Below are 12,170 nucleotides of genomic sequence, written 5' to 3'. Positions count from 1 at the left end.
AATCTCCGACTTGGCAGGGTATTCTTTGACAAAGTTTTCAAAACTAACCAAAATGTCAAAAAATTGACTTGTTTGAGGCCAAACTTTTTCTACCGAGCTTAGGGAACAACGCTTGATAAGAGAAATCCCCATAACTTGTTCTGTGATTTTAAACTTCAGCTCAGATTTAGGCATTCAATATTTGAGATAGTGAAAAGTTTCAAGATAAACAGGTCAGAAATGCTTCTACTGAAACTTGCGAAGGCCGTAGAACGTGGGGTAAAATGAAAAGATACTAGCTAATTATACAGGCATATAGATAAGCAGAGCAGCCATTTTGTTCGTTCGCATCATTTTTTGAACCACACTAGTAGTTTTGAGAAAAATTGAAATTTTTGCTAGTGGAAAAATTTTCGAAAGCGTCGCAAAAATACATCAAAACAACAAATCCCATGCATTTTCATGATACCCTTTCCTTCAAACAGGACCTAAGAATAGTTTAAAAAAATAAAGCAACAACATATGCTATTAAATTGCCTATGTTTAAATAGGCTTAAGTATGATTAATTTGAAATATGCCCAAAGTGCCACCAAATGAGCGCTTTATTTGCGACTTAGTTTAGAAAAAAAAACTTCGTAATGAAACATTACGCTGCGCTTGTGTAATAATCACGATCTGTAGCATTGGAAATTTCATAGCATCTGTTCTCTGCTTTTTTGTGGCTAGTGTTTGTAAAATATTAAGCGTCCAGGGCTGAGTGGTTAGTGCGTGAGTCTCATAATCTCTAGGTCGCAGATCGAATCAAAGACATTGCCGAACTTATTTCAACTTGTTCTTATTACACTTTATAGAGCTGCTTTTTGTCGTTTTCTTGCTAGTTTTTGTGAAGCGGAGCTTCGCCTCTGTGTAAAAATTGCTCAAATTTTGCGTCCCTAGAGTGTTTGGCGTTGGGTTTAGTGACCGAGCGGAAAGTCGATTTTTGTATATGTAAGCTGCCTTTAAGTCATAGAGCTGATATAAAAGAAAGGTATCAGCTTAAATGAATTACCATAGAAGAAATAAAATTGAACAAATTTAGCAAACAATTGGTTCTATAAAATTTCGAGGAAATAAAGTCGATTCACACAATTCCATATTAATTATACAAATAATTTTACAAAAAACTTCGCATAAAACAAAAATTGATATTTGCACATCAAATCTCAGCTGACCCTTCTACATAATTGATTGCACAATCGAATCGCATAAATTGGTATATCTAATCTACTCATTCGGTTTCGTGGTCTCATTATTCAAATTGTGTTGTCGTCTTCTCTCCTTCCGCCTTGACTTTTGAGTCTGGATCATGCGGCGGACATTGTTCACCATAGTCCGGCAGTCCTGCACCTTACCCAGCTGAGTTTCAGTGTCTTGGATCATGTCGGCAACGCTCTCGTAGCAGCTCCGCTGCAACCCGATCTTGCGCAGTGCTTTGCCGACACAATAGGACTCGAATATCTGCAGGCGCTCGATAGTCCTCAGAGGAACTCCTGTTCCGTCGTCGCCTTCCGACACATTGTCGTCGAGATTGTTATCTGAGCCATTTTCTTGAACCATATCTTGGTTTTTGAGCTGTTCCTCTGATCGGCTTTTCTTCTTCTTGCACCTAGAAAATCGCAAAACAAATAAGCAGTTTCCATGTAAATTTATGAAATTTTGTATAGTTTTGTCGGTCGGTTAATATGGTTCATGAGCAAAAATTATTCCAAAAAAAACGATTTTTCTTTTCGGAGGAATAAATATGTAGCAGTCTTTTACAACAGATATTCCGAAAATGTTTTTGATCAAACTATAAATTTTGAGTGATTTTGGCAATTTTTTTTTCAAACTTCATTTGCATAACGTTGTTTTATTTTAGTCTCGTTTGATTTTTTACCTCCTGGAGTACAGTATGCGAACAATCTGGATCACAGTTTCGACTAGAGACAGTGGAGGTGGCAAAATAGTCTTGGCCTCGAAGTCCTTCAGCAGCCAGTACATCTCCATCTTCCACTCCCTCTCCGAGTTCTTCTGCACGTCGTTGAAGATGGCCGCATAGATAGCCACCAACAGGTTGAGCATAAGGGCGTTGCCTAGCAGCAGGAACAGGGCGGCCATGATCCACGCTATGGTGCCATGTTCTCCACACTTGAGGGGGATGAGGAATAGTTCTCCGTTGAACATGAAGTACGGTTGCAGGAACAGCCACTCCGCCTCACGGTACAACATCAGTCTGTAAATAAGATACCAAATAGATGAATCTTTACCTGGAGTCATATTTAAGAATGTTAAATAAGAAAAAAACAATAGAAGCGGGACTCAAATTAAGTGGTTTTACTTGGGGATATTTCCATTAAAGGATGTTTTTTCATGCAAGTAAACATACTACACGCAAAAATTCAAACATCAAATCGAGTCAAAAATGGCTCAGGACGTCAATACCTTCCAGATAGTATAAAAAACTCCATTCAAATCCCCAGTTAAAAGTCGAAATTTGTCTGAAGAAAAAAACCGTGTTTCAGCCTCTCTTCGAAAGTCGGAACAACAAAACTCGTATCAGGGCAAATCCCCGAAGGTTTAGGCCGCCCTTGCAGTCCAAGGATTAAGCATCATTTTGAAGACCTCTGATAAAAATTGGGAAAAAAAAAACATATAAAAAAAAATTTTCATACAAGTTAGCCAAATTGGCAATGTTTGAACCGCCATAATCGATTTAACAAAAAAAAATTAAACATAATTTTTAAAAAATTTGAGCTCAGAGCGTCTATACGATTCAAATGCTATAAAAAAAATTCAAGGTGACTGGTGTGCCGAAAAAACCACACCAAGCACAAATATTTCATGCGTTCTTTGAAAGTCGGTACAATAACAGAAGTGTAGCAAAAAAACTATCAGGAACTGGTAAGTCCGTAATTGAAAAAAGGAAAAATTAATGACAAAACTTGGCAAAGACAAATAGCTATTTCCAGGATAAACAGATTTATCATACAAAACACTGCCTATAAATTTGGTCAAAATTCTTCTAGAATTCAAAGTAAACAGAAAAAAAGCCAAATCAAAAATATTGAATCATTTTAATGGCGCTCGAGTGCGGGCAGGAACTTTATTTTTTGCGCATTGGAAACTCGAGTGCCAGGCGCTCGAGTGCGGGCAGGAACTTTATTTTTTGCGCATTGGAAACTTCTTGCTTAATAAAAAGTGAGGACAAATTTTGAGCACAAAACAATGTTCTTATGGGACCCTAATTTTAAATGGAGCGAAAAAAATGGGAGCTTTAAAAATTTTTAGAGTTCGAAACTTTTTAGACCAGATTTTTTCTACTTGAAGGGCGTTTTCGACTTGAACTATTGTCTGTTATTTTACTGTTTGATAAATATAAACTGAATAATGATGTAAAGCTAGCTTTTTTTTTCTCTGCATGTTTTCCTCAAATTGAATTTCACTCGAGACAAATGTATATAACTTTTGGTTGATTTTGTTATTGTTCCGACTTTCGATACGAAAGTAACGGAATATTTGTGCTCGGGGTGGGTTTTTTTTTCTTCAGACAAATTTAGACTTTTTAACTAGCCATTTTTGATGGAATTTTTTTATATCATTCGAAAGCTATTGTTGTCCTGAGCCTAAATTTGAAAAGATATTTCACCTGTGATCATTTTTCGTAAAGTTATTAGGGTTCAAAGATTGCCATTAATGGCGCTCGAGTGCGGGCAGGAACTTTATTTTTTGCGCATTGGAAACTTCTTGCTTAATAAAAAGTGAGGACAAATTTTGAGCACAAAACAATGTTCTTATGGGACCCTAATTTTAAATGGAGCGAAAAAAATGGGAGCTTTAAAAATTTTTAGAGTTCGAAACTTTTTAGACCAGATTTTTTCTACTTGAAGGGCGTTTTCGACTTGAACTATTGTCTGTTATTTTACTGTTTGATAAATATAAACTGAATAATGATGTAAAGCTAGCTTTTTTTTCTCTGCATGTTTTCCTCAAATTGAATTTCACTCGAGACAAATGTATATAACTTTTGGTTGATTTTGTTATTGTTCCGACTTTCGATACGAAAGTAACGGAATATTTGTGCTCGGGGTGGGTTTTTTTTTCTTCAGACAAATTTCGACTTTTTAACTAGCCATTTTTGATGGAATTTTTTTATATCATTCGAAAGCTATTGTTGTCCTGAGCCTAAATTTGAAAAGATATTTCACCTGTGATCATTTATCGTAAAGTTATTAGGGTTCAAAGATTGCCATTTTGGCCATTTTGACCAACTTGGGACAATTAACGCGCGATATAATTCGCGCCATTAACGCGTAAGCGGAGATTTAATCCGTCTTAGAAATCGTTCCACATTGGTTGAAAGAAGCCTATTTGCCATAATTGATTTGTTACAAGGAGCGAAATCTATTGTTTTGTACTTTATATGGCGTGCGGGGGATGATTTTCATCGAAAAATTTTCAAATTTTAGAAAAAAAAAACTTTTTCATTTATTTTATTTCATTTAATTTTTTAATGTTGTTTATGTTATTACTGCTCCATAAACGGTAAAAGGCAGTCTGAACTTTCAGGGCTTCGCCCTGATACGAGCAGTCTTGTTTATTTTGTATTCAGTGGCTTTCGGCTTATTTTATTTCGGCTAGCTGCCATAATTTTTTGTACTATCTCAATTAATTTGAAGCTCCGTTGCGCTCCAGCGTACTACATTCGCAAGCACGTCAAATAAATATCATCTATAAAAACAACAAAAGAAATCAAAACCGAAACATATGTCTAAAAGGTGTAAAAAAAATTGACGAATCAATCAGTGAAAAAATACAATACGCTAAACATAATTTTTACCGCTAAAGGAAACTAAAAGGCAACCAAGAAAACTAAAAATTTTAACATCATGGGCACGAGCTCAGCAGAAAAAAAAGCAAATTTGTATTGAAAAAAATTATCCGGGCAAAAACGTTTTTACGGAAATAACCATATCAAAAAAACCGCAGATAATTTTTGTGCAAGCAATCAAACGCTGCCTTGATCATAGAGGAAGCTGTACTCCGCGAACAACGGCAAAATGAGCTCTGAAATTTCAAAATTACAACGGCTTGTCTTGAAAAGTCTGAGACGGTAAAATCTACTAGCAACTGTAGAGTTTACCTATTAAAATTGCATCAAGAGCCTCCGGAACGAGAATAATTTTCTAACTGAAGCTTTGCTACTAATATATCTAAATTTAAAAGCATGCCTTGGTAGTAAGTACCGGGTAATGATGAATGCAATTGAACTTAACGGATGTAGCTCATACTGTTTAACCAACGCAGCATAGAGACAACTTTGCACAAAGCTATGCTTCTTTGCTTGATCAAAGCGTGCTCGTGAAAAAGCACAAGATCTGCAAGCTTGGCTTGTGTAAAACAAGATTGGTCGCATATCAGGGCACAGCCATGAATGTTCCGACTGCCCCCGAATAGTTTTGGGATAAAGAAAATAACGAAAAACTATAAAATTTTGGCAATACCAAAAATTAAGTGTAAAAAAATGAATCGCACGATAATAATACGACCATTTAGCTAGCCTCAATTTAATTTGGAACTTTTTTTGTTGTGTGGGACTATTCACCACGCATAAATAATTCGCGTTACGCTTTCATAATTATGAATAAAATTTTCAAAGCGCGCATTAATTAGTCCAGAGCATGGCCAAATTGGCAATTTTTAAGCTCCTACAACCTCGCAAAAAATGATCGGAGGTAAAATATATTTTAAAATTTTTTGGGGTATAAAAATTTTACGGTAAAACTATTATTTCGATCGCCAAACATTGACTGAATAAAAAACACACAAAGCATAAGTATTCCGTGTTTTCGAAAATCATAACAACAAGCGAAGAAAATCAGTCAATGAAAAAAAAATTGCTATAACTATAAAATAAGCGCAACTTTGACCGAAAATTAAAAACATAGCCAACAGGCCGCCGTATACAAGTTACATATGAGAACCAGAAATCGCTACGTTTTTATAATTTATTCTTGATATAGCACTTTGAATTTCAATATTCGTTCCTGAACGAAACTGTTTCTTTATAACTAACCCAATAAAATAAAATTTTACACAGAGGCGAAACGAAGCTTTGAACTACTTGGGATACAACATAAAAATAAAAACATAAGTCGAGAAAAAGACAAAATTACAGCAACAAAAAAAATAGGATTCATTTATCGAAAAAAAAAGCGGACCACCAGTGATTCTAAGTAATGAAAAGATCAGCTCGTATGCTTAACCTGGAAAAATCTGTGAGCATTACTCTCTGGTGTTTTATTATTGGGGGTGTATAGTTAGGATCCTAACTGTGAAACGATAAAAAGGCGGTGCCTAAATTATAGATGGGGTGAGGGTGTGGTGGTCGGTAAATTCGAAACACTACAAACTGACAGCTACGTTGCAAGATACGCACATGGATACAATGCGAAATAGGTATAACATGTAGAAGTAAAACATTGACATTGTGATAAAGATATTCATTTTTTGTATCTACTAAATGGAATTGACTTCTTATCCAGATGTTTCAGCAAAAAGTAAACCTTTTTGCAATTTTTGTCTTTTCGAAGACCAATTGTTATTAGGTCATTATTATTAGGAATCAAGCACTCCCATGAACAATTAAAGGAAACTGAGAGCAGTAAGAATAACATTTAATAAGTACTCACTGTCTGTACTTTGACTGGCAGACGTTTATGCGGTTGACCTCCTCCTCGCTCAGACTGGGGTCACTCGTGTCCATGTGGAAGAAGTCCTCGGGGTCTCTAAACACAAAGGAGAACACATTGATTATGTGATTTTAGCCATACCTCACATCACGTCAGCGCCAAATTACGTCACGCAAACTGATTTTCGACACTCTTGTAAAATTATTAAAAGAAAACCTTCTTTAACTAATATCTTAGTTTATAAATGGGAACCTTCCTGATTTGATTTTTCATAATTAATGTAAAGTTACCTATAGTATGTGTGAAAATAAAAAAATCATGTTCACACAGAAGAATGAAGTTTTCCTTATGAGTATTCTTACTTTTATGGACTCGTTTATTTTGATTTGTTTCCAACAAAAAATGCACTAATTTAGTTATTTCTGAAGAAAGAAAACGATTTAATGACGTATCTAACTTCCTGGCCAAGTCTGGCAATATATCAGAGGAAATGATCAATTTAGGAAGATAACAAATATCCTGAAGTCTGTAATCATCAGGGATTTGTTGGGACGGTATAAGACCTCATTTCTGAAGTTGCTAATCACTGGTGTTGTGAAGTTACTATTAAGTGATACTAGGTCCAAAAAGTGGTTTTTATTCCTATGGGACGCTCATTGACTACCTCCCATTCTGAAGTGACGTCAATTCCTTGAAGTGACGTCTGTCAACTTGTTCAACATCCCAACCATGTCTAACCGACCTCAAAAAGAGAACAAATGCTCCTTCAGATACAAATTGAAGATAAAGAATAACGAAACCAGGGCAGATCTCGGATTTTAGTAAAGGGGTATTTTCAATATCTTCTCAAAAACTTAGTGCGATATCTCCTTAAAACTTTAAAAGATATTTAACTATGAGCACCAAATTAATGGATCACACAAACTTTCTGAGAAACATGCCATCGATACCGTTTTTAGTCTCGTTTTGGAGGTGCTGACAAAAAGATTGTAACTTCTGAATAAGTTCTCTCCTCGACTCTTGAAACTTTTTGGCGTCAAAAGAGGATATGAATCACGCAAAAGCGAATGCTGCGTTAAAATAGACAGAAGAATTCAAGCCAGGGTTGTTCGCATCACCGCTTTGGTTGTGACTGAAACTAGTCTTCAAGGTCAGTGTCTCTCATGAATAGCCTACAATCATGTAATCATCATTCTCAAAGAATTTTTTGACAAAAACTGAGGCGAACATACTCGGCGAATGTTACATAACTCAGTTGCAAATATGATCAATCTAATCCAAGAGATCGACCTAAATTTCTCAACCCTCCAATACAAAGCGAGAAAAACTCATCCTCTATATTATTCAATTTTGATTAAAATTACCGAGGTTCGGTTGCAAAATAGTAAAAAAAGACAACTCTGATTAGTATAGACAACTAACTTGTTATTGATACAGTACAGTGAAATGCCCGAAGCTATGATCATAATGCCCATGTGAGTCATGAAGATCATCGTCTCCCACAGCATCCTTCTTATCATGATCCACATGCTTCCGAGCTTCTCGCTAGCCAGATAAAACCGGAGCAGTCTGATCCACATAAGAATCGAAGTGACACCATAAAGCGCTCTGGCTATGGTCATGGGCCATCCCTCAGTCACAGAGCAGAAGAACGCCACGATACCCATACTGAGGTAGGTCACATCGAGAAGATTCCACTCACTACTGCACCAGATCACCAGCTTCACCTAGTTAACACGACACAAGTCTCAGTTTCGAATCGTAGGAAAGCCGGATTTTCATTTTCATCTACATACTGGTGCAAAATATTATTAAGTTCAAGTCATCATTTATTATGAAGACCGCTCGTATATCAGGGCAATAAAGCCCTGAATATGCCAAACGCTCTCGGATATATTTTGGCCATAAATTTTGTACTTTATTTGCTTATCCTTCCCAACAGCCAAATTATAAGAGTAAGTGCTGTAAATTTGAGTCGAAGAGGAACTTAATATGACCCATTAGCTTGACCTCAAATCATTATCAAATGATTTTCAGTGCGTGATGATTCGCGCCTACGCTTTTAAAACCATAGATAGTTCCTTAAAAACGCTCATAAAACAATCGCAGGTAAAATATCAGGATATCAATACCTTTCAGATGTTTTTAAGCTTGCGATTAGCAAGCGTAATGAAATAAAAAATAGAGTTTTAACAAAATCACTTTAATCATTAGGGCCAGCTGCAACAAAATATGCCCTTATGGAATGTCTAGTCAACAAAATTTTTTTGATCTTATCTGCCAATTTTTAACTGTCACTGAATTATGTCTTTCTTGATTTTTTTTTAAAATTTTACATTTTATCCGCTCAAGTATCATGGACTTAAATAATTTCGGCTTATGCTATATCTTATTTGCTCATAACTCGCCATCCGAAGGATCACATGATAGCTTATTTATGTGCGCTTCCTTGTGGGGGATTAAAGCTGGCGAATTGCAAAAATTTTCATAGCGCAAAAATTTCTGGTTCAACAGTTGTCTATCCACTGGTCTGATTACTTACCACTGAATAAATTTTATTTAAATTTTTTTTCAACATCGGCAATTAAGGATTTTGGCATCGTCTCCTTAAATTGGCATGCGAGGCGAAGATAAAAAATCATTCGCCCTTTTTTTTGTTCCGATCATTGAAAATGGGAAAGAATTTTGTATTCGGGAGTATTTTTGTTCCGACCATTGAAAATGGGGAGGAACTTTGTATTCGGGTGTGTTTTAATTTTTCTCTTTTTCATTTTTTTGTTTTCCTTGCAAAATCAGGTACCACAAATAATCATTGGACAATGTCGAGTGATATATAAAATTGAAGACCTTTTAGTCGCGATGCGAACGACAATTAAAAATGCCAAAAAAATTCTTAGTGTTGGGTTTAAAATTTTTGATTTTCGCCCATTTTTGAGCAAGTAAAGCGATCGAGTAAGGTTTGTTATATATGAAAATTAGCTATTTAGGCTTAAAAAAACTTGACTTTATAACAAAGAATACTAGTTTTGAAAGTTCAATTTAGCTCTCCTCAGGCAAAAAATACGTTAAAACTTAATTAAAATTTTTAGAGCAGAAAATTGTAAAAAACACTTCCGAACTTAATTAAAATACTTAGTGCAGAAAATTGAAAAAAAAATCAAAAAAATTGAAAAATTTTTTCCTTTTTCCCTTGCGATAGCAAGAGTATTGCAATCGTGAACTAAACTTTTTTCCCGTATGCAACTTTATCCACAGATTTCAGCCTTCATGCATTACACGACATGCATGCCGTATGTGCGTATATTCGCGCTCATTGGACTATTACTCTCACTGCGCATCCTCGTTAGTTTTTCTGAAAAATTCGCAGTTCGAATTTTTAAAAAAAAAACTTCTTGGGATTTTTTGAATTTTCGACACCGTCGCTTTCGGTTTACTTTACGTAGGCCTAGTTTCCGCTTTATTTTTGCCACCCAACAAAATCGCTTATTTGATTTTTTTTGAATTATTTTAATCTTGACATCGTACATACTTCTTTTTTTGGTTTTTTTCGATTAAAAACTTTTTTCTGCACAAAAAATTTCGACCTATAATTATCAACTTAGTGACCTAATTTCGAGTCGTTTTAAGGGAAACATTTTTTATACATACCTCTGAATTGCTCAAAACGCTAAACATCTTAATAGAAATATAATTCAAACTTTTCATGACAACGATTTTTTATCGCTTTTTTTCTCTTTTCTTTAGGCTTGATAGGTTTCGGCCAATCTAATATCAACTTATCGGCCTCATATTGCGTCCATTGACGAGCAAAAAAAATTGTGTGTTGGTGTATGTTGTTTGGTGGCGAGGGGGCTCAAAAACTTCTGATTGTCATAAATTTTTTTTTAATTATTTTTTTCTTATTTTCTTTTTTGAGCTTAATAGATGTTGGCGGCTTTCTTGTTTTGTATCGCAAGTGGTGCGAAGCTCAGCTTCGCCTCTGTGTAATTTAATTTTTTCAAGACAATAAGAGTCGTTTATGCCTAATTAACTAAATTTCTACGCGTTCGTATAGTTGTATCATCACACGTCGTACAAAAAAAACCATCAACTTGAAGGCAACTTTTTCTTCTGAAAATTTGGTCGGCAATTTGTGTACTACTTGCACAGCAACCGGCTACCCTTGTAGTTTATTATAAATTTTTTAACATGCGAGATCAGGTAACACAAAAGTCATAAAATCATCGGATTGCGCTGAATGATATTATATATGGTTGGAGTAATATATAATTATAAAGCCCTTTCAGGGCTAACCGACATCCCCGTGTCGAGAAAACCGGTTTGAATTTTAGTCATTTTCGAGCAAACAAAGCAAGCGAGCAGGCTTTTTTTTAGAAGGATAGGCCAATAAAATTTAGTTTAGCTCCAGAAATGTTAATTTTTGAAGTTTTTTTAGCGATATGTTTGCAAATTTTCTGCAAAGTTGAAAAAACTTTTTCTTGTCGTTTTCCGACCTAAAACGGTTGCCCAATTTGCCTATTTTTCTGTGACTGTCGAATATTCCTAATTTCTACGTTTTCTTCAGATCTTTTTTTATCACACAACCGATACATTCTGTCCTATTTGCACAGCAACCAGGCATCATTGTTTTCATTTTAAATTTTTTTTTAAATTGTTTTTCGACTCAGTGGCTTTCGCCCTATTTTCTTTCGGCTAGCTACCTGGCTTTTTTTGTATTTTGAGGTAGGTGGCACGAAGCTCAACTTCACCTCTGTTTAAAAAAATCTGTTAAAAACGATTAACTAAAAAGGGTTAATTCCAGCTTTTATCGAAAGTCGGAACAAAAAGGATGCTTTCACAGAATTTTCTCAATTGTATTTTCTACACTCATGAAGAACTTGAAAAACAGTCAACATTATTTTCTTAATGGCTGAAAATACATTTTCACTTTCATTTGGAACCGACTAAATTGAGATCGATTATATTTCCTGAATGAGCAGGGTAACTGCAAACATCTCTGGCTTCGTAGCATCACGTTATCATTATTCCAAGTTTTGTAGTAGAATTTGTAATAGAAATTGTAATAGAAATTGTAATTGAGTTTCGGTTGGAATTGAACTAGTTTTGATATTGAAGTTGAACCAGTTTTATTTTTGCCCTTTCCACAGTAAGAATCTACTACGTTCAGAGCATATGTGTTAAAATACGAGATGCATTTAACAACTAAACATTCACTGGACTCGATCTACAAAGAGAAAGTTTGAAAGTTTTTTTAGAACTTCCAACGTGCAAAAGACATACACAAAAAAAAAGAAAACACACGACCAAAACAATTCTAATAACAACCAACATGATTGATGACTATACCCGGTTCAAAGAACCCTATTTCAATATTTTCGCCAATGTTTATTTATCAATGCAATAGTTCTACTCGCGTTAATAGCACAAATACATACAATTTCTAATGGATAAGATGCTTTTTAGGAGTGTTTCTCAAATGTTTC

The 12,170-nt window shown here is 35.1% G+C and overlaps 1 protein-coding gene across 6 annotated transcripts in view; it reads right to left on the bottom strand.

Annotated features, from left to right (window-relative positions):
* Positions 1–1,019: 1,019 nt before the first annotated feature.
* Positions 1,020–12,170, bottom strand: part of LOC134842907 (transient receptor potential cation channel subfamily M member-like 2) — a 53,654-nt gene continuing 42,503 nt past the window's right edge. For all 6 annotated transcript variants that reach the window (XM_063859431.1, XM_063859429.1, XM_063859430.1 and 3 more), the window contains 4 exons: positions 8,110–8,414; positions 6,688–6,783; positions 1,896–2,231; positions 1,020–1,625 (listed from right to left, as the gene is read on the bottom strand). In XM_063859431.1, coding sequence (XP_063715501.1) covers positions 1,244–1,625; positions 1,896–2,231; positions 6,688–6,783; positions 8,110–8,414 — 1,119 coding nt within the window. In that variant the 3' untranslated portion in view covers positions 1,020–1,243. The remainder of the gene's footprint in view (positions 1,626–1,895; positions 2,232–6,687; positions 6,784–8,109; positions 8,415–12,170) is intronic.

Source organism: Symsagittifera roscoffensis, chromosome 3 (genome assembly GCF_963678635.1).
Source record: "Symsagittifera roscoffensis chromosome 3, txSymRosc1.1, whole genome shotgun sequence".
In the NCBI taxonomy this organism is placed as follows: domain Eukaryota; kingdom Metazoa; phylum Xenacoelomorpha; order Acoela; family Convolutidae; genus Symsagittifera; species Symsagittifera roscoffensis.
Note: the sequence above shows the minus strand (reverse complement) of the source record. Positions and strands in the feature narration are given on the sequence as shown.